This window comes from Mya arenaria, chromosome 14 (assembly GCF_026914265.1).
Source record: "Mya arenaria isolate MELC-2E11 chromosome 14, ASM2691426v1".
Lineage (NCBI taxonomy): Eukaryota > Metazoa > Mollusca > Bivalvia > Myida > Myidae > Mya > Mya arenaria.
The window spans coordinates 582,237-605,312 of record NC_069135.1 but is presented as its reverse complement, the minus strand read 5'-3'; the positions used below and the strand labels follow the sequence as shown (position 1 = coordinate 605,312).

General features: G+C 36.8%; 2 protein-coding genes across 4 annotated transcripts; one reads left to right on the top strand and one right to left on the bottom strand.

Moving 5' to 3' along the window:
- Positions 1-1,666: 1,666 nt before the first annotated feature.
- On the top strand, positions 1,667-13,256 carry LOC128218270 (lectin ADEL-like). The gene is made up of 5 exons (XM_052925889.1): positions 1,667-1,738; positions 2,036-2,136; positions 11,431-11,485; positions 11,762-11,862; positions 12,858-13,256. The coding sequence occupies exons 1-5, from the start codon at positions 1,693-1,695 to the stop codon at positions 13,176-13,178; spliced, it is 624 nt and encodes a 207-aa protein (XP_052781849.1). The 5' UTR covers positions 1,667-1,692; the 3' UTR covers positions 13,179-13,256.
- LOC128218269 (uncharacterized) lies at positions 13,057-22,501 on the bottom strand. Of its 3 annotated transcripts, none has more exons than XR_008258346.1 (5): positions 19,068-22,501; positions 16,853-16,907; positions 16,475-16,575; positions 14,155-14,232; positions 13,058-13,188 (listed from the first exon to the last, which is right to left on the bottom strand). XR_008258346.1 is itself a non-coding variant. In XM_052925888.1 (5 exons), exons 1-4 carry the CDS (start codon positions 19,281-19,283, stop codon positions 14,191-14,193), a joined length of 414 nt encoding a protein of 137 aa, XP_052781848.1. In that variant the 5' UTR covers positions 19,284-20,080; the 3' UTR covers positions 13,058-13,188; positions 14,155-14,190. The 3 variants fall into 3 exon arrangements, 1 of the variants encoding a protein (XP_052781848.1); XM_052925888.1 differs by having other exon boundaries at positions 19,068-20,080; XR_008258347.1 differs by lacking the exon at positions 14,155-14,232 and having other exon boundaries at positions 13,057-13,188.
- Positions 22,502-23,076: the final 575 nt, after the last annotated feature.

The window sequence follows — 23,076 nt, the reverse complement described above, 5'->3', positions numbered from 1 at the left end:
AGTTGGAACATTTTCTTCCAGAAACAGGATCAGACAAAGTGGAACGCATATGAAGGAAAACGCGCCTTATATTTTAGCATGACTATTCGAGCAGTAAGGAGAGCCATTTATGTCACCCTGGGCTAGTATTCAATACTGATATTATCCTTAGACATGTCTCAGTGATTCCATTCAGCTTATTGGTCAGCTGAATATCTTAGTTCTAAGTTCAATCTAAGATCTTTATTGAAAACGGTCCCTGGACTCGGCGTCAACGTCATATTTTTATAATCTAATGATGTTTCAGATTGATATGCAATGTGTTACTGTATCACACATTCTCACATAATTTAGTAAGGCAACTGTATCTTGCTGATAATGTACATTATGTCATTCTTTATCTCAGATATTATGTTTAAAATTTTGCGTGCATGTATCATTTAGTCCAAATCTCACCAACAATGTGTTTGTGTAAAGCAAGTTGGATAACTCTTGCATGATTTTAATGCATATTGTGTCCCTTGTTCCATTTACAAACATTGGTTTAATTTTTGTGGCAAGTACCAGATCACACCAACCACTGAATGTGTTTTAAAATTAAAGCTGAACTCTCACAGAAAGACAGTTTTGACATTAAAAAGATGTCGCAGAATCAGCCCTTTTAGGTATCATTTATATAAGAAAACTCACAAAAAACAACAGATCTCAACTGTTTGGAAAACTGCCGAAAGTTTCATTTTTTTTAAAAGCGTTAGTAACGCTTTTAGCCATTAAACATCAACTATTGAATGTATATATTAAAACTGCGATATGATCTTTTGTCAACAGTTAAATAACACTTGTTTCCACACATTTACGGTACGCAAAAAGGCTTATTCAATGACGGCAGATAAAAAAGTTGCTAAACCGGCCAATCTGCTGCAGCTTTAAAACAATGCTCCACAGTTAATTGCAGCCACATGTATAAAACTTGTTATTTATTTGATTTGGTCGAAATTGGCCAAAATGTTTATTGATTGGGTAATATCTATTAAAACAACACTATATAAACCGAAAAAAACGGGACAACTTATCAAGTGGCTGCTGCTACTATATAAAGCTATTTGGGCAACAATTGCATGAGTTAATGCAATGGCTCCTCTGGAACCAGTCTTTCACTGTTGATAAAACTTTAAAGAAAGTTTCCTGTTTTTTTCCTCAAAGAGTTTAAAGAATTTCAATGATTCGGAAGCCTATGCCAGCCAGTCACATTTAAAAGACATCTCCTCCTCGTTAGAGTACAGTAATGTTTAAGATCTCGTTCATCGTTGTTACACAACCACATTTCGGGTACTACATTACTCAGTTTGGCTTTATACCTTATTCAATGATGAGGGTAAATCCCCTCCACCTCTAGGCGTTAGATTTGTAAACGAGTATTTAGATAAAAACAACACATCAGATATACGAAATTGTGTACTTTAACCGGATTCCGATCTACTATATAAGCAAACAAATTCTTTTTCGAAGGCAATATCCTACAGTTTCATCATACGGTAAGTAGACGTAAATGTTTTAGTTGTTTCATATTGTATTATTATTGTTATTGTTATTATTGTTATTATTATTATTATTATTATTATTATTATTATTATTATTATTGGCAATTTGTTTTTAATGCTAAAACTGATTCTTCATCCAGGTAAAATGCATACCTCTCTTTTACAGAAAAAAATGTTTGTATGGAAACTTGCAGCGCTGTTACTCGTTTTCGTAGCAGGTGAGATACTAGTTGTTGGACATTCCCTATATGTAATCGTTCATGTTAGGTAGTCCAAAATGTGTCCATATTAAAATGACAAAGTTCAAAGTTTATCCTCGGTAAAAATGTAATGCATCCTTACGATTTCCAAAAGGACATGTTTGAAGATAGTAGGATCATACATGAACTTTACACTCAGTTGGATTGCTGACATGTCTATGCACATATGAGAATCTACGGCAGCATCATAGACAAATGAGGCATGGAATAGATCATGTGAAGTAACCTTCTTTGTTACATTCCCTTCCCTTACAGCTGAGGGTTGCGACAAAACAAAAACGATCCGGTGCTCCAGTCATGGCTACAAGTATGCCGAATGTAAAGTCCCGGGAGGATACGGCAACGCCATTATCACAGTGAGTACCATCCAGATTGTAACTACATGTACTTGTATTATAACTTTCTAGAAATGTATGCTGTACCCACAAGTTTGTAGCTTTGGTAAGTTGTTTTAAAGCCGGCTCTCACAGATTGAACGTTTTGACAACTTTTTGTCTTTTTTTGTCTTGGAATGAGCCAAATTTTGCTTACGCCTCGGGTGACATTCTGCTCTCGGGTTGACAATATCAATGCCACACATGCTGCCATATGATATTTAAATAATCTTACACGAGCGGCTATGGTAGATGCTATTTCTGCCTCCTCAGTTAAAAAAATAAATCAAGTAAAAATGGAACTCTTTTGTGCGTGGTGAAAATAATGTGCGTATATATATGTGATAGTTCGTGGTTGTCATGGATATGCGGAGAGTGATTCCGATTATGTACAGAGTCAAATTGTTCTTTGAAAAGTTCTTAGAAGAGTGCAGCATTATTTCTTGATTTGAGCGTGAATATAACTTAATTTTTAACAACATTCCAAGATGATTTTAAATTTCATAATGAATTTATTGATAAGAGTGACTGTCTTTTCCAAAACTCCAATCCAATGTGCAGGGCGACTTTGACCTTCTTTATTTTATATTGGGTTTGAATACTCAAAAGGCCGATATATAATAACGTACACGATTTGTAAATGCAGTAACCTATTTCAGATAAAATAGAGTTGATAATATTTTCTTTTATGCTTTTCGATGAAATATGGAGTTTTATCAGTGAAATAACAACAGTGAAAATATCAATTGAAAATATCAACTTTCAGAACTACTTTTAAAATCCGTTGTAGTAACTTCCCCTTGATCAAAACAGGACATTTCACTTTGAACCAGAAAATGTTGGCAAATAGAATTTTTATAATTTAAAGAAGTGATACGTAAAATTAAAAAAGACATATTTGGAAATTTACAACTTAACCGTTTATTAGAAAAATGGTTATCCCGTTGTTCAAACGTTTTCTTGACCTTGAAGCTGAATGATCGAACGTTTGCTTTCATACCAAACAAATTAATTACAGACGAAAACAACTGTCCGAACATAAATAAAATGTTATATCATCGTTCAAATTTATTTTGAACTGTTTGTCCTTGTTATACGAACTTCCCTGAAATTCACACAACTATTTACAGATTTACTGATATTTATTTACACCAAACACACCTCAAATGTGTCAACAAACCAGCGTGGACCTCATAATTACCTCGAAATCGACCTGTCTTCAAGCAAACAGACTGGTCTCTGACAGTTAGATGACTGACCATCCATGTATCATGAAACACACTCTAAAACTGAGAAAAATGATTCCAATAATTATCCGCAATTGTTTTGCTAACACATTCGACCTTTCAAATTTCCATTCAACAAAATGGCGGCGTAGTAATTTGGTTATGTATTCATACCCCGCTTAATATAAAAGTGTTTTCGTTATGATTTGGGAACAAAGATGCACTAATAAAACTTTATTGATTACTGTTAATAAAATATTTGCACTAGAAAAGAGCGAATAATTAACTATAAAAAGAATATCAGAGAACTTTTTCACAACGAACCGGAAATAGAAACTTGACAGCTACGTCATCTGCTATTCTATGTATAGAATTTGCGTGAGGGGCGTCCCACAGTTTACGGCCTAAAAAATAACCATTTCTTAAAAGGGATAATTAAGAAAATGAATTAAAATACTTATAAAACTCCGAAAATAAGCATAAAAGAAACAGAAAATTTGTTTATTTCAGTGCAAGATCGTATTTTATTTCACTCTTGATCATAGAAAACCTATATTTTATATGACACTCGTGAAATTCGAATTTAGACCGAAATAAATATAATTTTACTATTGTGTTTATCTCTGTTACCCAGTTACATTTCACTTTTAAAGTTTGCACAATTCTTCTCTCGACTTTCTCACCAGATAATGAAAATATATCGTTTTGAAACATGAAACCAGAGTCAATCCAGTGTTCAAAGGCTTAATTCAGAAATGAGATTGGGCTCCAATTTGCTAGATTATCGGGATCTCCCACTTTATACAGTAAAAAAACACATTGTACAAAATAGTCCACCTTTCTCATATTCTTCATTCAGGGAACGAATGTTTATAAGAAAACAAACGTGTCGGCGACGGTAAGCCTATTTGAATGTATTTAAAAACATATATTACAGACTTTTTGGGGGAAAAGTCACCTGGGTGATAATTTGCACGAGCATGTTTTATTATCTGTATACAGGTTATCGACAAGCTGTCCAAATCCAAGTGTATTCTGGGGATTAGCTATGGTTACGACAAGGGGAAGTTATGGGTTAACCGTGGCTGCCGGGCTGAGTTCTCCCTATGCCTATGCCAGAAGTTTGTCTCCATGAATTGCGACAGCTGGAACTGGAAGTATAAGAGCTGCCCTGTGTCAGGTGCCTCGCGAGTTTCTAAGGTCGCGTTGAAGAGTAAAAGGTCAAAGTCGCCCTGCACATTGAATTGGAGCTTTGGAATAGACAGCCATTCGATATGGGTAAACAGAGGGTGCAGGGCTACCTTTGATGTCTGCTACAAATAGAAAAGTCAACGTGCAAACATGATTTGGTGCATGCATTGTACATTCCGAATACTATTAAACGACTGCAATCTCACTTTCCACCTTATTGTATTCTACTTTGTCCAACTAACACTATCATATGGTCACCCATTGTAAATGAAAGAAACGACATCTGTGACATTTCAAACTAACAAAAAACGACAAAAGAATCGAATAGGCAATAATTATTACTATTCTCTTTATTTTCTTTGAGAGTGATATACAAGATACATTCAAGCGATGACAATGAACGCAAACCCTATGTACATTATTTACAAAACTACTGATGAAGAACACAAAGCATACGTTTAATGGTATGGATAGGAAAGAGATTGCATGATGATGCTGATAATGCTGCTTCTGCTGCTGCTGCTGCTGCTGCTGCTGCTGCTGCTGATGATGATGATGATGATTATGATGATGGATGATGATGATGATGATGATGATGATGATGATGATGATGATGATGATGATGATGATGATTTATATTAAACGTGTATGTAATTAGAACCTGGAGTCGGTAACATACAGCGAACAGATATTAAATCTAGAGAAATGTCCTGCGACTTCCTAAAGGGTATATACACCAATTCGGAAGAATTCTCATGGTGGTTATGTTCGACCAATTAGTTGTTGATGAGAAACGTAACTTTTTATAACGTTGTTTAATGTTAAGAACATATGTGGACCTTTCTTCCCATATATAATGTTTGGGTTGGTGTCTGAAATTCATACTGGTGAAAAGCCTGGCTCTCATTATCACCGTTTTGACTTCGATTAAAACAGAGGCTTAAGAAGACCAAAGGATTTGTAAATCTATCTTGATCATTTTAGTATCACCTTCACTTATTTTCGAAACTATTGTGTGTGATAATTACTCTAATACTAGTATGATGATGATGATGATGATGATGATGATACCGTAAAACAATCGTAGTGTAAAATTCGTAGGACAAAATATCTCACTCCCCCCCCCCTCTCTTTCTCTCTCTCTCTCTCTCTCTCTCTCTCTCTCTCTCTCTCTCACTGGCCGTTTACGCATGTGTCACGAAAGCAAAAATCTCGCCATTTATTGAACAATGGCGCTTACTCATTAATTGATCATTCTTAGCTCCCACCTTGTGACTTTCTGGGTGTTGGTCTGTGTTGGTCTGAAACGAAAAATACTAAATTAGTTTTGAAGAAAACGTCAGACAATTCACATCGCTGGGACAAAAGTGACACTCATTACTTAGTTCTCACCCTGGACAGTTTTTACTAAGTTCCTTTAAATACAAGGCAATTTTGGGCTATGGTCAAGCATGATTGGCGCTCGGTTTTCAGAACGGTGCAATGTTCTGTATGTAAGGCTTTGATGTAACACGGTAGAAGTAATAGGGTATGGGAATCTGCGGAGTCATGAGATACAAAACAAGCGTTCGGGTGAGGGAAGTTTCTACCATTATAGAGAGAAGGGAGATCCAACTGATACTACCGCGAGGCTTTTGGTCCTGTCCTCTTGTTTGGCACTGTAGGCTTTTGTCTAGAGATGAAGAAGGTGTTTATGTGCGGGAAGTTCCTTCCATTGTAGCGGTAAAGGAGCAGTCACTGTAACCATATAAGTTATATCAGCAAAGGTTTCTTGTCTGACCCTGTTGTTTGGGGCACTAGAGATATATTTTGAAATAAGAAAGGCTTCAGGGTTATAGTTTTGTGATCCGCCTAAGGGTTTAAATTTTGTGGGTTTTGGTGATTACTTTAAAAGCCAAATGAAAATCATTTGGATTCATTAAAATGTTAAATATACTTTAATTTCACTAATTAAATATATATATATATCTTGCAAATCTTTAGTATCTACTAAAAAGGTCAGGGCCGGTATTTATAAATTATTTTAAGTCTAATATCAAGCAGGAAATGTATAAGTGTTTTTAACACGAAAGCATGTCTTTTCAAGAAAGGTAATAGCAATAAAAGAATTTAGAAAATAATAAGCCGCTTTCTCATATTAGAAATATTAAACTTATGAAAATGATTTAAGTTAGGAAATGACTTAAAGCTGCACTCTCACAGATTGAACGTTTTGACAACTGGTTTGCAGATTTTTACGCAAAAATTGGCTCATTCCAAGACAAAAAAAATTATATATCTGTGAGAGTGCAGCTTTAAGATGTTTTATGAATAGGACCCCAGGAAATTGTATAGTTAGCTTGAAATATGTAACAAAAAAAATGGTATCTGCGGGAATGTTTTAGAACTTTCTGAAATATATCTTACTGTCTTGATCTTTGACTTCCGAAGTTCAAACAGACGTATATAAAAATGCTTGAAAAAACCATAAAGATTTAAAATATTTTGGGACGAATCATGTTAATTGTTTAAGTCCACAATCTATGAAAAATAGACCGTCAATTTTCTGAACCCGTACACTTTTGATTGAGGGGGGGGGGGGGCGCCTGGTTCTCGCCGCTTGCTTGTTCATGCAGATGGCCATCATAGTTCTTCGGAAGTACATCACGTAATGGCAGGGGAACGTCTATTTCCCAGAGTTCAACGAATACCATCGCACACAACTTCCGCCCAGAACTATTTATCTTGTACTAAATGATAACAAGAAATGCACTAAATCCTAATTAAGATCTCGTTCATCATTGTTACACAACCACATTTCGGGTACTACATTATTCAGTTTGGCTTTATATCTTATCCAATATGCAGGGTTATTCTCTTCCTGCTCTAAGCTTTAAAATTTGTAAATGACCTGCAAAATTAATCAGAATTCGTCCGGCGTTTTGATTGGCGGAGACTTTACATATATATAAAAAACTACATCCTTCATACGAAATGGTGTGTGCGTGTTATTCTGTAGGGCAACCGGATTTAGATAGACAATATAAACTATCTTGGATAATTCTGAGAAAGTCATATCCTACAGTGACATTATACGGTAGGTAGCTGTATTGTTTGGGATTATTTTATTTTGTTTTATTATTATTATTATTATTATTATTATTATTAATCATTATAATTATCATTATTATTTTTATGACAATTATTTTTATAATTATTATCATTATTATTAATGGTGTTGTTGTTGTTGATGATGATGTTAGTGGCCCCAACAGGTCGTTTTTCGAAGACAAGTCAGTTTATTGTAATACCTAAAAAGCTTAAAGTCGTAAACATGCAATTCAGTTGACATTTATTGTGATAATGCGCATATGCATATTCTCTTTTATTCGACTTCGCAGTCATTAAACGTTTATATAAGTGACATGACATGTAATGTAATTATTAATATAAATAATACAGGTTCAAAAATACATAACGTATACAGATTATATAGGTGTATGATTATAACAAAATATTGACTATATAATGATTAAGCCAATCCTTCAAATTTTTGCATAACTATTTACAGGCATGCATATTCTGTATTTATCCGTTATATAACTAAGAGCTTAGAAATAAACATTTAGTGTCAGGTTCGAGATTTTTTTGTTGGGGTACAGATGCAACACAATATACAAACACTATTTTATCATACGTACACACCAGGGTCATTTCCGTGCGTGTCGTTGTCGCTAAGGGTCGTTATCGTTTACCTGCTAGGCGTTTGAATCTTTCTAATCGCAGCATTGTTGTAGCGGAAACTTTGGACCATAATTCTGCGCCGTACAATCCTTACTTTTGTCACGAGAGAGGCTATTGTCAGAGGGTTAACATCGCCATCGCAAGAGAGGCTATTGTCAGAGGGTTAACATCGCCATCACGAGAGAGGCTATTGTCAGAGGGTTAACATCGCCATCGCAAGAGAGGCTATTGTCAGAGGGTTAACATCGCCATCGCAAGAGAGGCTATTGTCAGAGGGTTAACATCGCCATCGCAAGAGAGGCTATTGTCAGAGGGTTAACATCGCCATCACGAGAGAGGCTATTGTCAGAGGGTTAACATCGCCATCACGAGAGAGGCTATTGTCAGAGGGTTAACATCGCCATCGCAAGAGAGGCTATTGTCAGAGGGTTAACATCGCCATCACGAGAGAGGCTATTGTCAGAGGGTTAACATCGCCATCGCAAGAGAGGCTATTGTCAGAGGGTTAACATCGCCATCGCAAGAGAGGCTATTGTCAGAGGGTTAACATCGCCATCGCAAGAGAGGCTATTGTCAGAGGGTTAACATCGCCATCGCAAGAGAGGCTATTGTCAGAGGGTTAACATCGCCATCGCAAGAGAGGCTATTGTCAGAGGGTTAACATCGCCATCGCAATTTTTCTACTTATTGTACAATGAAAAGGGAGAAGTATGCTTTTCGTAAACGATTGTAAATATTCTCACTGCAGCTAAGATTATACCTCAAGTGTTCACACCGAAGTGTTTAGCAGAGTGTACGTTGACCAGTGTTTGCTGCCCAAATGGTACTGTTGTTTCACGAGGAATGTTTTTTTCTGGAATATAACGAGTTTGCATTTACTAAAATTGAATTCATAGCCCCATTTGTTGGCGTATTCTAGGACAACAGCGAGTTGATTTTCAAGAGCAAAAAAGAGTTAGATCATCGGCTTATTTTCAAGGTTGTTCCTTGTTTCATCAGTAAAGTTGAGATAACTCAGTGTTGATCATATTCCGCCTTGCCGTACACGTTGAAGAACAGGAAGTTTTCGAATATGACTCCATTTGCAAAAACACATCTTTCAAGAGACGAATACAAATTAACCACCAGCCTCAGGAAAACGCCTTTTAGACCAAGCGATTTTCATAATTATGGCAGTGTGCCGAACGGAATCAAATGCACCCTTGGTGTCCAGTAGAGCACAGTTAACACTTGATCCGAGCTCCAGTCTATTTGCAACTGCTTCTTGTACGTTGAACGATGTTGTAACGGGCCCAATATGGTTTTGATATGCATTTTGTTGTTTGTTAGGAACGTAGATGCCATTGTCAGCACACCATGTATTCAAACGGCTATGGATATGATTTTCAAATAGCTTGTAAAGCACCGGCAATAGAGAAATAGGTCTGTAGATACTTGGGGAGGTTCTTGGTTTTCCCTCTTTGTGAACTGGGATGATGATACCAATTATGCATTCTTTCGGAACATAAGAACATATAATCATTAGCGTGAATAGTCGTGCAGTATATGCCTGCAGAGTTTTACTACCGTATCTTATTTACTCCGGCGTTATTTGTCATATCTTTGGTCTTTTCTCATCTTCATTTTCTGATAGCATTATTTAACTGTTTGATGTGTACGTTTTCTGTTAAACTTGGGTCGAATTCAATGTCATTCGATTGCATGTATGCATTAACATCCAAATCTAATTTGTTCAGCAATTCGTTGTCGAAGTGTGGTGCATTCTAAGGTTTGAAAGTTTGTGAGAAGGAGGCACGAAAAGCATTTGATATTTGCTATAGATGCCTCAATGACGTTCCATTTACAGCTAGATCTTTTATTGGATTCGATCTAAAAGGTACGTTTCGTCTTTACTAAATACCAATATAGACGCATGTCACACTCCGCAGGCTCGTTTAAGTCATTATAAAACTTGTCATTGCATTTGTATATAGCAGCCTTTTGGATGTTGATTAATATTCGTTTTGCCGATTTGTAACCGACATTTAGTGGATTATCATGGTCTCTTGGTTTTCCTGCAGAATACCATTTTGTTTCGTTCATCTTTTGTATCGTGTGTGCGCATTTAACATCACTAGTCCAATAAGGTTTATCATGCATTTTATATTTTGACATGGGCAAGTGTGATTCAGCACATTTGTAACGGTGCGTTTATGACGCCGGTACATTTCGGACTGACGTTGTCGGATTGGCCCCATGGTCAGGATGCGCTCGTATGACGTCATTAATTGGCTGAGTGAGAATGCCGTCATAGTTTTACAGCAAGAGTGCGGCCTGTCCATCCGGTGCTCGGCTGTCGATGTTATTCGGGTGAATTACAGACAGTGTATGCTGTTGGCTTGGTTTGGTGTAAGATGCGCCTTTGACATTCTTCTGTGAATTTTTGATATTCCCGTCGGTTTTCCCAAAGTTTCCGGTGACGCGGGCGGGTGTCACATATTCACTGCCGAGTCCTCGATTGCTAGCGAGTTTGTTTGCCAGATTAATGTTGGCACACGATTGACTGTCTCTCGGTATTGTCGATGAGGTAGAGTTTTTTCCACCACGTTGTCAACGGTGTTTTCTTGCATGATTGACTTTGTTTTTTGTTCCTGGTTATTGGTGGGGGAGCAGCGTTGTTTACAGGGGCAGGTGTGTTTTTAAACTAATACTGCTATGACGGCCGCGGCATATGAACGCTGAAAATAAAATGATTCAAGAGTGGACTGGCTATTTTTTTATAGAGGTCATATAGTCAATATCTACTTTTCGTAGACGTACACTATCATTGTTGCTTTCAGTGTGTGTTTTTCTGCATCTTGCTAATTCGTCAGTAAGTTTAACAATTGTTTTCTTCTGAATCGCATTTCCTGCTTGAGTAGTGCTGTAAGAGCTGAATTTAGGATTTCATAAATGCAAGTTCTTGTTGAACGGTACTCGTTAGTTGGGACGTGTCAGCACGATTTTTCTTTTATCATATATATTCTTGTTTTGCTGCTGCTTCTGCTGCTGCTGCTGCTGCTGCTTGTTATTGCTTGTTTTGGTTAACTTTTGCAATATGTTTTTAATACTTAAACTATCATTCCGTCCTGGTAAAATGCTAACCATTCATTTACAGAAAACAAGAATGTTTGTGTGGAAACTTGCAGCGCTGTTACTCGTTTTCGTTGCAGGTGAGATTTTGATAAGTATACTAGTAGTTGGACATTCCCTGTATGTAATCGTTCATGTTAGGTAGTCCAAAATGTGTCCATATTAAAATGACAATGTTAAAGGTTTATCCTCGATGAAAATGTAATCCATCCTTACGAATTCAAAAAGGACATGTTTGAAGATACATGTAATAGGATCAAACATGAACTTTAATCTCTCTGGCAGCCTTATAGAAAAATGAGCATGGGATGGATCACTTGAAGTAACCTTCTCTGTAACCTTCCCTTCCCTTACAGCTGAGAGTTGCGACATAACAAACACGATCCGGTGCTCCAGTCATGGCTACAAGTATGCCGAATGCATCGTCCCGGGAGGATACGGCAACGCCATTATCACAGTGAGTACCATCCAGCTTGTAAATATTACAACTGTCTGAATATGTTGTACCCACAAGTTTGTAGCTTTGGTAAGTGGTTTTAAGTGTAACAAACCACTGCATACAAACTTCATACTTACTTACCAAACTACGTTCAGTAGTTACTTTGTACCACATTAATTAGATTATAAATCTCTGATACACTATCACCTACGCGGGTTTTTTTTGCAAAATAAAAATCGCGTTGCCAGGGCAGGATGATGCGTCATCGCGGTAAATCGCGGGGATAATTTTCGCTGTAGCCAACTCAGTGGTGCGCGTTATAACCTGAGAAAGGGCTTTCACGCCTATAGGAATAGTTTCAACCAGTTGCTCCTTTCTTTGTCCACGCGTCTTCGTTGGAATTACAGAGATTATTGTACCTTTTTGTAAATGTCAAAAATACAAAAACGAAATTGAATTTAGTTTTCATTTAAAAATTGGTCGTTGCAGTAATCATTTATATTCACAAAAGGCTGACGAAGGCATTTATAAATTGAGATGAGTGCGAAAAAGGGTGACAATTGCATCGGTGGTAAAGCATAATTTTTAGGGATCTGTGTTTTGAGTACGAGCCTAAGCGATTCGTAGATAACGGGTCGAGTTTGTATGAGTTAAATAAAAAATACTATAATTATATTCATAAGACGGGAACAAAGAAAAAGCCGTCAGAAATTGACAGCTTCCTTAATTACCGTTAATTAATTCTTCGCAACGCCACGCATAGCGTTGACTCGATGCGGTGGAACGCGGGGAAATTATAGAAAGGAACGCGGGGTATTGTTAAAATTGGATTAAAAAGATAACGTCCGCGGTAAGGAAAAATCTGCAAATACACGCGTGGTTTGAAGTGAATAGAAGTCATGTGGATGAGTGTTAATAGAAGGAAATGGCGAAGGCATGCCAACTTAAATATATTTGAAAATAATATATCACGAATTTAAGATGAAAAAACATGTTTTATTCTCTGTATACAGGTCATCAACAAGTTGTCCCGTTCCAGTTGTACTCTGGGGAGAAGCTATGGTTACCGCAACGGGAAGCTTTGGGTTGACCGTGGCTGCCGTGCTGTTTTCTCCGTATGCTTGTGCCGAAATTTTGTCTCCATGAACTGCGACAGCTGGAGTTACAAGTTCAAGAGCTGCCCTGTGTCAGGTGCCTCGCGAGTTTCTAAGGTCGCGTTGAAGAGTAAAAGGTCAAGGTCCCCCTGCACATTGGGAAGAAGTTTTGGAAGCGACAGCAATTCGATATGGGTGGACAGAGGGTGCAGAGCGACGTTTGACGTCTGCTACAAGTAGAAACGTCAGCCTGCAAGATAAAAACGATTTGGTTCATGCACTGTACATTCAAAATACTATTAAACGCTCGTTATCTGACGTTGTTGTTTTTTCTTGTTAGTCTGACCGACACTTCCATATGACCACCCACTGAAACTACCGTATGGCCTCCCAATATGAACGAGGAAAAAACGACATCTGCTACATTTAAAAAAAAGAACACGAACGCATGTCTTTTTAAGAAAGGTAATAACAATAAAATAATTTAGAAAATAATAAGCCGCTTTCTCATACTAGTATGAGAAATATTAAACTTAAGAAAATGATAGAAAGGTAATAACAATAAAATAATTTAGAAAATAATAAGCCGCTTTCTCATGCTAGTACGAGAAATATTAAACTTAAGAAAATGATTTAAGTTAGGAAATGACTTAAAGCTGCACTCTCACAGATTGAACGTTTTGAGAACTTTTTTTGTCTTGGAACGAGCCAATTTTTGTGTAAATATCTGCAAACCAGTGATATAAGAATGCTGACAAAAATCAGATTGCAGAGTTTCATATTTGAGTTCAAAAAATGATGTTTTACGCATTTTTCTTAAACAGTTAGTAACGTTTTAGCCATAAAACATTAATTTTAGAACCGATATATGTAATGAAGCAGATGTCCTGTTTTATTTATATTAATAATAACATTACATGTCATTTCACTTATATAAATGTTTTATCACTGGAAAGTCGAATAAAAGGGAATATGCGCATTATCACAGTAAATGTTAACTGAGTTGCATGTTAACGACTTTAAGCTTTTTATGTATTGCCTTAGATCAATACAATAAACTGACTTGTCTTCGAAAAACGACCTGTTGGGGCCACTAACATCAACAACAACCACAGAACCAATACAAATAATGATAATAATTATAATGATAATGGTCATAAACATAATAATGATAATAAAACAAAATAAAATAATTCAAAACAATACAGCTACCTACCGTATAATGTCACTGTAGGATATGACTTTCTCAGAATTATCCAAGATCGTTGATATTGTTTATCTGAATCCGGTTGCCCTACAGAATAACACACGCACACCAATTCGTATGAAGGATGTGTTTTATATATATATGTAACAACGATGAACGAGATCTTAAACATTACTCTACCGAGGATGTTGCCGAATCATCAAACCTCCTGGAACAATTTGGAGAAAATCAAATGTCAGTTTATTTTCAAAAACAAACAACTTTTGTCCAAACCGAAGAACTTGTTTTACACAACTGGCTGCAGTTGACTGTGTTAAGTCTCAAACTCAGTAGGTGGTTGGTGTGATCTGGTACTTGTCACTTAAACCAACGTTTCTTAATGGAGCAAGGGACACACTATGCATTAAAATCATGCAAGAGTTACCTAACTTGCTTTACACAAACAGATTATTGGTGAGATTAAGACTAAATTGTACGTGGACGCATAACTTATATTTCTTAGATGAACAATGACATAACGTAAATTATTTGCATGATGGAGTTGCCTTACTTAATTATGTAATTACACATCAATCTCAAAGATCAAGTGATTATTACGTCGACGCCGAGCCCACGGTGACTTATATAGCTTTCCTTATAACTCGAATAATCAAGCTGAAATATAAGGCCCGATTTCCTTCGTTGGCGTTCCACTTTGTCTGATCACGTTTCCGGAAGAAAATGTTCCAATGAAACTGAAGAGAATATGGAAATGCCACTAGTGGATCCAGGGGACAGGGGGTGGGGGCTCACCCCCTTAAATCGTCCTAGTTAACATTTTATTTCCATAAACAAGATAAAAAGGTAATAAACTACGCCCAAAATGCGCTATGGCCGACAAAAAACTGTTAAAAAGTTATTTGGGGGGGGGGGGGGGCTCAAAACACTCCATCCAACGCTTTAAAACAAATATATTTCGGTTCAGAAAGCAAAGCACTTAAGTTACGTCAAATCCTGGATCCGCCGTTAAATCTGATATATTTTGCTTGAAAGGTGAGATTTTTGTGTTTCCTTATCAATCAACCTTGTTTATATAAATACGTGCTGGTTAACAAATAAGAATGTCGTTCCTAACTGATGTACGTAATGAATCGTCACGTTAGTTGCTATATAAAGATTCTGGGCTTTAGATCAAGACGTTGTCTGTCCCGTAACAAAGGCATTCTTTTACTTGCACATTGCCTTAATTACTTCATTATTTTTATGAAACGTATAAAATATATCGTGATTGGGCATAAGATAAGCATATGCCGCTGTCTGTTTTCAATAAGACATTACAATGTGAAATTTCATTTTTCTAAACTTAACACTAAAATACGACATTGAAGAAATGTAAATCAAATATCTACGTAGTACATTTATTATTGCTTTTTATCATTTAGTACAAGATAAATAGTTCTGGGCGGAAGTTGTGTGCGATGATATTCGTTGCACTCCGGGAAATAGACGTTCCCCTGCCATTACGTGATGTACTTCCGGAGAACCATGATGGCCATCTGCATGAACAAGCAGGCGGCGAGAACCAGGCGCCCCCCTCAATCAAAAGTGTACGGGTTCAGAAAATTGACGGTCTATTTTTCATAGATTGTTGACTTATAAAATTAGTATGATTCGTCCCAAAATATTTTAAATCTTTATGTTTTTTTTCAAGCATTTTTATATACGTCTGTTTGGACTTCGGAAGTCAAAGATCAAGACAGTAAGATATATTTCCGAAAGTTCTAAAACATTCCCGCTGATACCACTTTTTTGTTACATATTTCAGGTAGTATTCAAACCTAACTATACAATTTCCTGGGGTCATAAAACATAAAACATTCTTAAAGCTGCACTCTCAAAGATATACCGTTTTGACAACTTTTTTTTTGTCTTGGAATGAGCCAATTTTTGCGTAAGTATCTACAACGAAGACGCGTGGACAAAGAAAGGAGCAACTGGTTGAAACTATTCCTATAGGCGTGAAAGTCCTTTCTCAGGTTATAACGCGCACCACTGAGTTGGCTACCGCGAAAAATATCCCCGCGATTTACCGCGATGACGCATCATCCTGCCCTGGCAACGCGTTTTTTATTTTGCAAAAAAACACACAAACAAACGCGTAGGTGATAGTGTATCAGAGATTTATAATCTAATTAATGTGGAACAAAGTAACTACTGGACGTAGTTTGGTAAGTAAGTATGAAGTTTGTATGCAGTGGTTTGTTACACTTTAAACCACTTACCAAAGCTAAAACTTGTGGGTACAACATATTCAGACAGTTGTAATAGTTACAAGCTGGATGGTACTCACTGTAATAATGGCGTTGCCGTATCCTCCCGGGACGAAACATTCGGCATACTTGTAGCCATGACAGGAGCACCGGATCGTTCTTGTTATGTCGCAACTCTCAGCTGTAAGGGAAGGGAAGGTTACAGAGAAGGTTACTTCACGTGATCCATCCCATGCCTCATGTTTCTATAAGGCTGCCGGAGAGTTTAAAGTTCATGTTTGATCCTATTACATGTATCTTCAAACATGTCCTTTTTGAATTCGTAAGGATGGATTACATTTTCACCGAGGATAAACCTTTAACATTGTCATTTTAATATGGACACATTTTGAACTACCTAACATGAACGATTACATATAGGGAATGTCCAACTACTAGTATACTTTTCAAAATCTCACCTGCAACGAAAACGAGTAACAGCGCTGCAAGTTTCCACACAAACATTCTTGTTTTCTGTAAATGAATGGTTAGCATTTTACCAGGAGGGAATGATAGTTTAAGTATTAAAAACATATTGCAAAAGTAAACCTAACCAAGCAATAACAATCAGCAGCAGCAGCAGCAGCAGAAAAACTCTCACTGAAAGCAACAATGAATGATAGTGTACGTCTACGAAAAGTAGATATTGACTATATGACCTCTATTAAAAAAAATAGCCAGTCCACACTTGAATCATTTTATTTTCAGCGTTCATTTGCCGCGGCCGTCATAGCAGTATTAGTTTAAAAACTCACTAAGCGCTCATGTGACCGCTCCTGCCACGCTGACCACCCGTCACTATAGCCTCCAAGGTCGCACACCTGCCCCTGTAAACAACGCTGCTCCCCCACCAACAACCAGGAACAAAAAAACAAAGTCAATCATGCAAGAAAACACCGTTGACAACGTGGTGGAAAAAACTCTACCTCATCGACAATACCGAGAGACAGTCAATCGTGTGCCAACATTAATCTGGCAAACAAACTCGCTAGCAATCGAAGACTCGGCAGTGAATATGTGACACCCGCCCGCGTCACCAGAAACTTTGGGAAAACCGACGGGAATATCAAAAATTCACAGAAGAATGTCAAAGGCGCATCTTACACCAAACCAAGCCAACCGCATACACTGTCTGTAATTCACCCGAATAACATCGACAGTCATTCTTACAATTATGATACTAGAAAATCTCAATATTGACTGCTGTGTTTAATGCTGTAATCCATCAAAACGCACTAACAAAGATGTAAACGCAAAATGTTGTAATTTCATATCATGACATTACGGTTTCGACATCAGGCATTTGCGAATGTTAACCTTATCAAATGAAATTGTATGGATACCATATGTTCATTAAATGAACATTTCCTGAAAAAAACAAGCCAGCAATTCATATGTTTAAAACCACTGATTATTTTTTGACTTTCGAAACCAAACACTCATATCTGACATTTTTTGGTCATACCTAAAGACTGGTTATTCCCCGGATCTAACCAGACCAATATTCTATACTACGTACTCATTTAATCACCTTTGAAACAAGGCTTGACACATATTGGAAGTCCCAAGGCATAGTGTATGATTTTGAGGCTACAACTGCATGCGTAAAGGACCAAAGAAATGAAGAGCTGGTGAAAGAGAATGGTGATAGCTTTCTTCTAGAAAAAGGATTTGCGCTTATCTCTACCATTAAACAAGGATGATCCATGACTTCCCGCCTTTGTCACAGAAACACAGACTATTATTCCACTTATAGTGGATGACTGTGCATTAACATTGCTAGTTGCACAACAAAACGGAGGGGCATGAAAAGGCAGTACCAAACTACCCTCCTCGAAAGAAACCTACATACCATATTTGAACAGAATCGTTTTATACGAAGCAAAAATCGTTTTTTTTTTCTATTTAAGTAGCAGTCACTTTGACCTTCAACCCTTTTGCGCTACAACACATACAGTCTAACATCAAATGCAGATTAGCGTCTTTGTATAAGTTTATGACTCTTTCTCAAATACTTTTGTGTTAAACTTCCATGTTCTATATGCTGAATATTAATTTAGTCAAGGGCTACAACTCTGCTAAAAATATGCACAAACAAAACCTTAGATGCAAATTGCAGAGTGTTGTAGAGGTTGACATGTTTTTATATACTTATCGAGATGGGGTGATATAAAATTACATGTTTTGGGGATTTTGCGCGATACAAGACATTTGTTATCACAACCCAACCAAGGCCCTACCTAGATTGTTTTTATCTCGTATCCCATTAGAGGCATTGTATAATCTATACACACCCATATTTTATGTGCATTTAAGTACAAAAAAAACATATAGAAAATACATTTTTATACCTCATTTAACTTAAACAAACGTCGGGACCTGTCTTTCTCTAAAATTATCACAACTTTTAATTGTTGTAGTACATGTAGAAGTGTGAATAATGTTTTATGACATACCACAAAGTACAGAAAAAGGTTACATCATCGAGACGTACACAAATAGGATTGCTTGTACATGTATTTATACTAAAGCAAGCAGATATAAATACTGAATAAGTATTACGGCAATGATGATGATGATGATGATGATGATGATGATGATGATGATTGTTTCCATATCCTTCACTAAGTTTACCTCTCTGGTCGGCAATAACGCTTTTATTGCATCCTTGTCATAATTATCACTCCTCAGGCGCTCGTTGTTACTCCTCCCGACGCCGAGGTTACTGATTCCGTCGTCATTGTTGCCCCACTCGTCTTTGTTATTACTTGCTTTCCCTCTCAGTGCCATTGCTTTCACTCCAGTCGCCTTCATCACCACCGAATTCACTATGCAAATGTCTTGTTTCATTTAAATAAGTTCTTAACATGGATTAAAATTTAAATGTAATCGTTAAATAAATGATATGAATATAATAAATAAGGCTTTTATCGGTCTGTATTGGTTCCATGGACCGGTAGCCAGTTATCAATCAAACAAACATTTGACAAATTACAAACTTATATTCTTATCAATAAGTAAAAGAAAACATGGTTGCATTATCCAATGGATTAAATTAAAAACCTCGCTTAATAAGCTCAACAAGCAGCAGTTATTTCTTTGGCGACTGGTCAATAGGTTATTGTATTTGTCTATATTGGTTGAATGACGGTATGTACTGTAGGACGTTTCCGACCAGACAATCCACATCGACGCGCAAAAGAAATTTGAGCTCTTCAAAATGTCTTAAGATAGACAAAATATACAAATTAATTATTTTTTGAGGATTTTTTTTCTTTCCAAATTATTTAAAACTGTTTTATACATAATACTCGTCAAGTCGATTCTTCCATTATCGGTAGAGCATGAATGTTTATGAGGAACACTTTGACATTTCAAACAAAATAAAATGGTTAGATCAAATACATGTGATGTCATTTCATACGAGTGTTTAGTACATAAAAATAAATAAACATGTTTGTTTTCATGAGTTTTAGATTAAATTTCATCATGTGAACACCGGAAGTTAATATTTTCAAAATATGACTTCCAGTACCCACTCCATGAAGTATAATCGATATGCAAAAGGGTATAAGACACATACCCATTGTACTGTTAATGGCACTTGAGCATATGGTTACTGGGTATTTAAATATTAACAATAACGTTTTGAGTTTATTCCTGCATTAATGCATCTCAATGTGATCATCGGTTAAATCACTGAAATTAATATTAACTGGTATTTCATTCGAAATATCCTGGCGCGCTGATATTTTAGCAGACTCTATTCCAGCTAACTCAAGGATTGCGTTACACAGGACGCGCCAGTCAGGAACCAGCTTGGTTTCTTTTCCATCATTTATCAAGGATGCATGAACCAATGTTCCAAAGAACCGATTTATAACAGGCGGCATTAACTTTTTATCAACCTTCTCTAGCATGAGCAGTACAATCGGTTTGCCGCTGTTGACGGCTTGAAGCAATTCTTTCTCACACCAATGTCGTTGACAGAAAGTTCTTGAAACAGCTGCTACTATCACAGAACATTTCTCTACGCATTTCTCGGTCTCGTCCAAAATCCGAAATCCCGGCCGGAAATTAAAGTCTCCTTTGCAAACGAACTCCTTGTCAACGCCAATGATATCCTTAAAATTTGAATTTAAATGTGGATACACGTCTCTTTCAATAACCTCTGTGTCGTCGCTGGCAAAGCAAAGGAAGGTCAAGAAATCGTTGGTGAATTCACCCTTCCTGATCTTTTCTATAACATCCAATAAGGCCCTTCGTTTCAAACGGCGCCTTCGAAACACAATAATTGTTATCACTAACAAGGACAAGATAGCTATACAACTTGGAATGGTCACAGCAAGAACTGTGCGTACAACCTTCATCATGCAGTCTCTTTGTATATCGTTTACTGAAGATTCAAGAGCTATATCAAGTCTTTTATCTTCATAGTCACAGTAGAAACTAGCTACTTCTCCCTTCCTTGCATTATCTTTTAACCATTCGATCAATTTCTGTTCAGTTGATTCACATCCACAATCTAATTGATTATCGCGAAGATCAACGAAAACTGTACTTAATCTCTGGAGCAATTGTAGTGTATATGCATCTATGATTTTGAAGTTGTTTCTAGATAAGTCTATTACTTGCAACATATCCAAATTATTTATGCCGAAAGGTATTTCTTTTAACATGTTGTTTGACAAATCTATACGCATCAAATGCGAATTGCCAGACAGAAAATTTGTCGGTAAGTTTTCCAATCTGTTGCTTGACATTTTTAGCTCTTTTAACTGTGTAAGTGGTAGCAATAATCGCTTAAAATCTTCTGGGTACATTTGATTCATGCTTTGTAGTTTATTTTTCGAAATATCAAGTAAACGTAAACTCACTGATGGCGCCAAACTCTCTGGGGATATGTACTCTATAAGGTTGTCGGAAAAGTCTAGATATTGTAGAGTCGATGCAGTTGTTCGATGAAGAAGAACCGTTATATTTGCAAACTTCAACTTGTTGTTAGCGTAGATTATCTTTTGAAATTGCATAGGACACTCCGAGAAATCCAGAATAACCTGTCGGTCTGGGTGGCTAATTGTCATCTCAATGTCAGAGACACTTTTCACATTTAGCTCTGCTACAGTGTTATAGAATACGAGATGTCTGCAATGAAATTGGGATAGTAATGAAATATAGTTCAGAGCTCCACTTGCAAAGAATGATCCTTCGAAACTGAGTGATTTCAAACGTAGGCACACTTTACCGGGAATGTAGTAATAGCCAACAGAGGAAAACACAGCGAATTCCAAAACAAGGGTTTCTAGACCATTGTCACACAAAGGGTAAAAGTTCCTTATGTCTAAAACAGCGAGGTTAATATGAGATATGTCGAGTTGCTTCAGTCTTTTTCCGCTTGACAAACTAACAAAGAAGTTAAAATCCATGTTCACCGGCTCGAAATATTTCCTTCCTATCCATGATATATTTAACATCTTTAAATTTGATAGCACATGGATTCCGTTGTTCACAAAACAAAGAGCCTTGGCAACTGAATCATACAATAAATTCCCATTAGCAGAGAGATCCAAAGTTTCTACAGTATCGAGGCCAACGAAAGCAGAATCAGTTATGTTGCTGAATGCGTCTCCTTCGACTTTTAGATAGTTTAGAACCTTAAAGACGGTAAACATTCCTGATACAATTTCCTTGCTGAAGGTCGCTTGTAAGGTGAGGCGTGTTATTGCTGACCATTCTTGTGGTTGAGATTGAAAGTGCTTCGCAACTTCTTTAAAGTCCACATCCTGAAGGAATATCTCTGTGATATTCCACGGTAAATATGTTGGAAGGTTTTCACCTGAACATGCCATCGTATAACCATGGCAACTGCAATCAGCTCCACACGTGACATCCTGTGTTCCTGAGATAACAAGAAGGCACGAATAACACAGCAGAAGTAAAACCATGATATTCGATGTCCATATGACTTAAGAGAAGTATTTATCATCATACACTATGTAAAATCCTTTAAAAGCTGTCAATACATATGTTTACATTAGTTAAGTGAATGGCAAAAGTGATATCGTTCTTGCGCAATGAAGCAAGCACGGCTCATATAGGCAATACACTGCAGTTATTTGATTATAGTAGTGTCTATGTTTTCAGTGACACACACACACACACACACTGATATGACAAAGTGCGATATATTTTAAGTTTTAGCAATACTCTTAAGTACGAAGACATGAAGGGTAAGATATAGTTTGCAGTTTATACGTTCAATAAGTTGGCTTCTTTAGACCTTAACTTAACATGTTGTTTGAAATTATGCATACGATTTGCTTGTGGAAACCTGTTTAACAGTGTATTTTCATTCAACTGTTGAAGTGCAGACACGCGGTTTATTTAAATATGGAAGTAATGTATCTTGTTCGTACAAATAAAGCCCCTCATTGAACCCATTGAAACTCGGAATGCCAACAATAATGCTTTTTATGATCTACAGTCAAGTGCAGTAGGTATTTGCGATTTAGGCGACCGTCCTGAATTTAATAAGTACCAATAAATGTATCCGGTACACAAATATATGATATTCTTGATGCTGGTGTTCCAATATTATTTTGCTATCATTTTAAAAAGGTTATATTTTTAGGAAAAGAAAAAT

Excerpts from the sequence above, each read along its gene's own strand:
- LOC128218270 (XM_052925889.1), top strand. The coding sequence starts at position 1,693 with ATGTTTGTATGGAAACTTGCAGCGCTGTTACTCGTTTTCGTAGCAG. Across the intron at positions 11,486-11,761 it reads GTTACTCGTTTTCGTTGCAG|CTGAGAGTTGCGACATAACA; the intron begins GTGAGATTTTGA and ends CTTCCCTTACAG. Across the intron at positions 11,863-12,857 it reads ACGGCAACGCCATTATCACA|GTCATCAACAAGTTGTCCCG; the intron begins GTGAGTACCATC and ends CTCTGTATACAG.
- LOC128218269 (XM_052925888.1), bottom strand. The coding sequence starts at position 19,283 with ATGAAACAAGACATTTGCATAGTGAATTCGGTGGTGATGAAGGCGACT. Across the intron at positions 16,576-16,852 it reads GTTACTCGTTTTCGTTGCAG|CTGAGAGTTGCGACATAACA; the intron begins GTGAGATTTTGA and ends CTTCCCTTACAG. Across the intron at positions 14,233-16,474 it reads ACGGCAACGCCATTATTACA|GGCAACCGGATTCAGATAAA; the intron begins GTGAGTACCATC and ends GTTATTCTGTAG.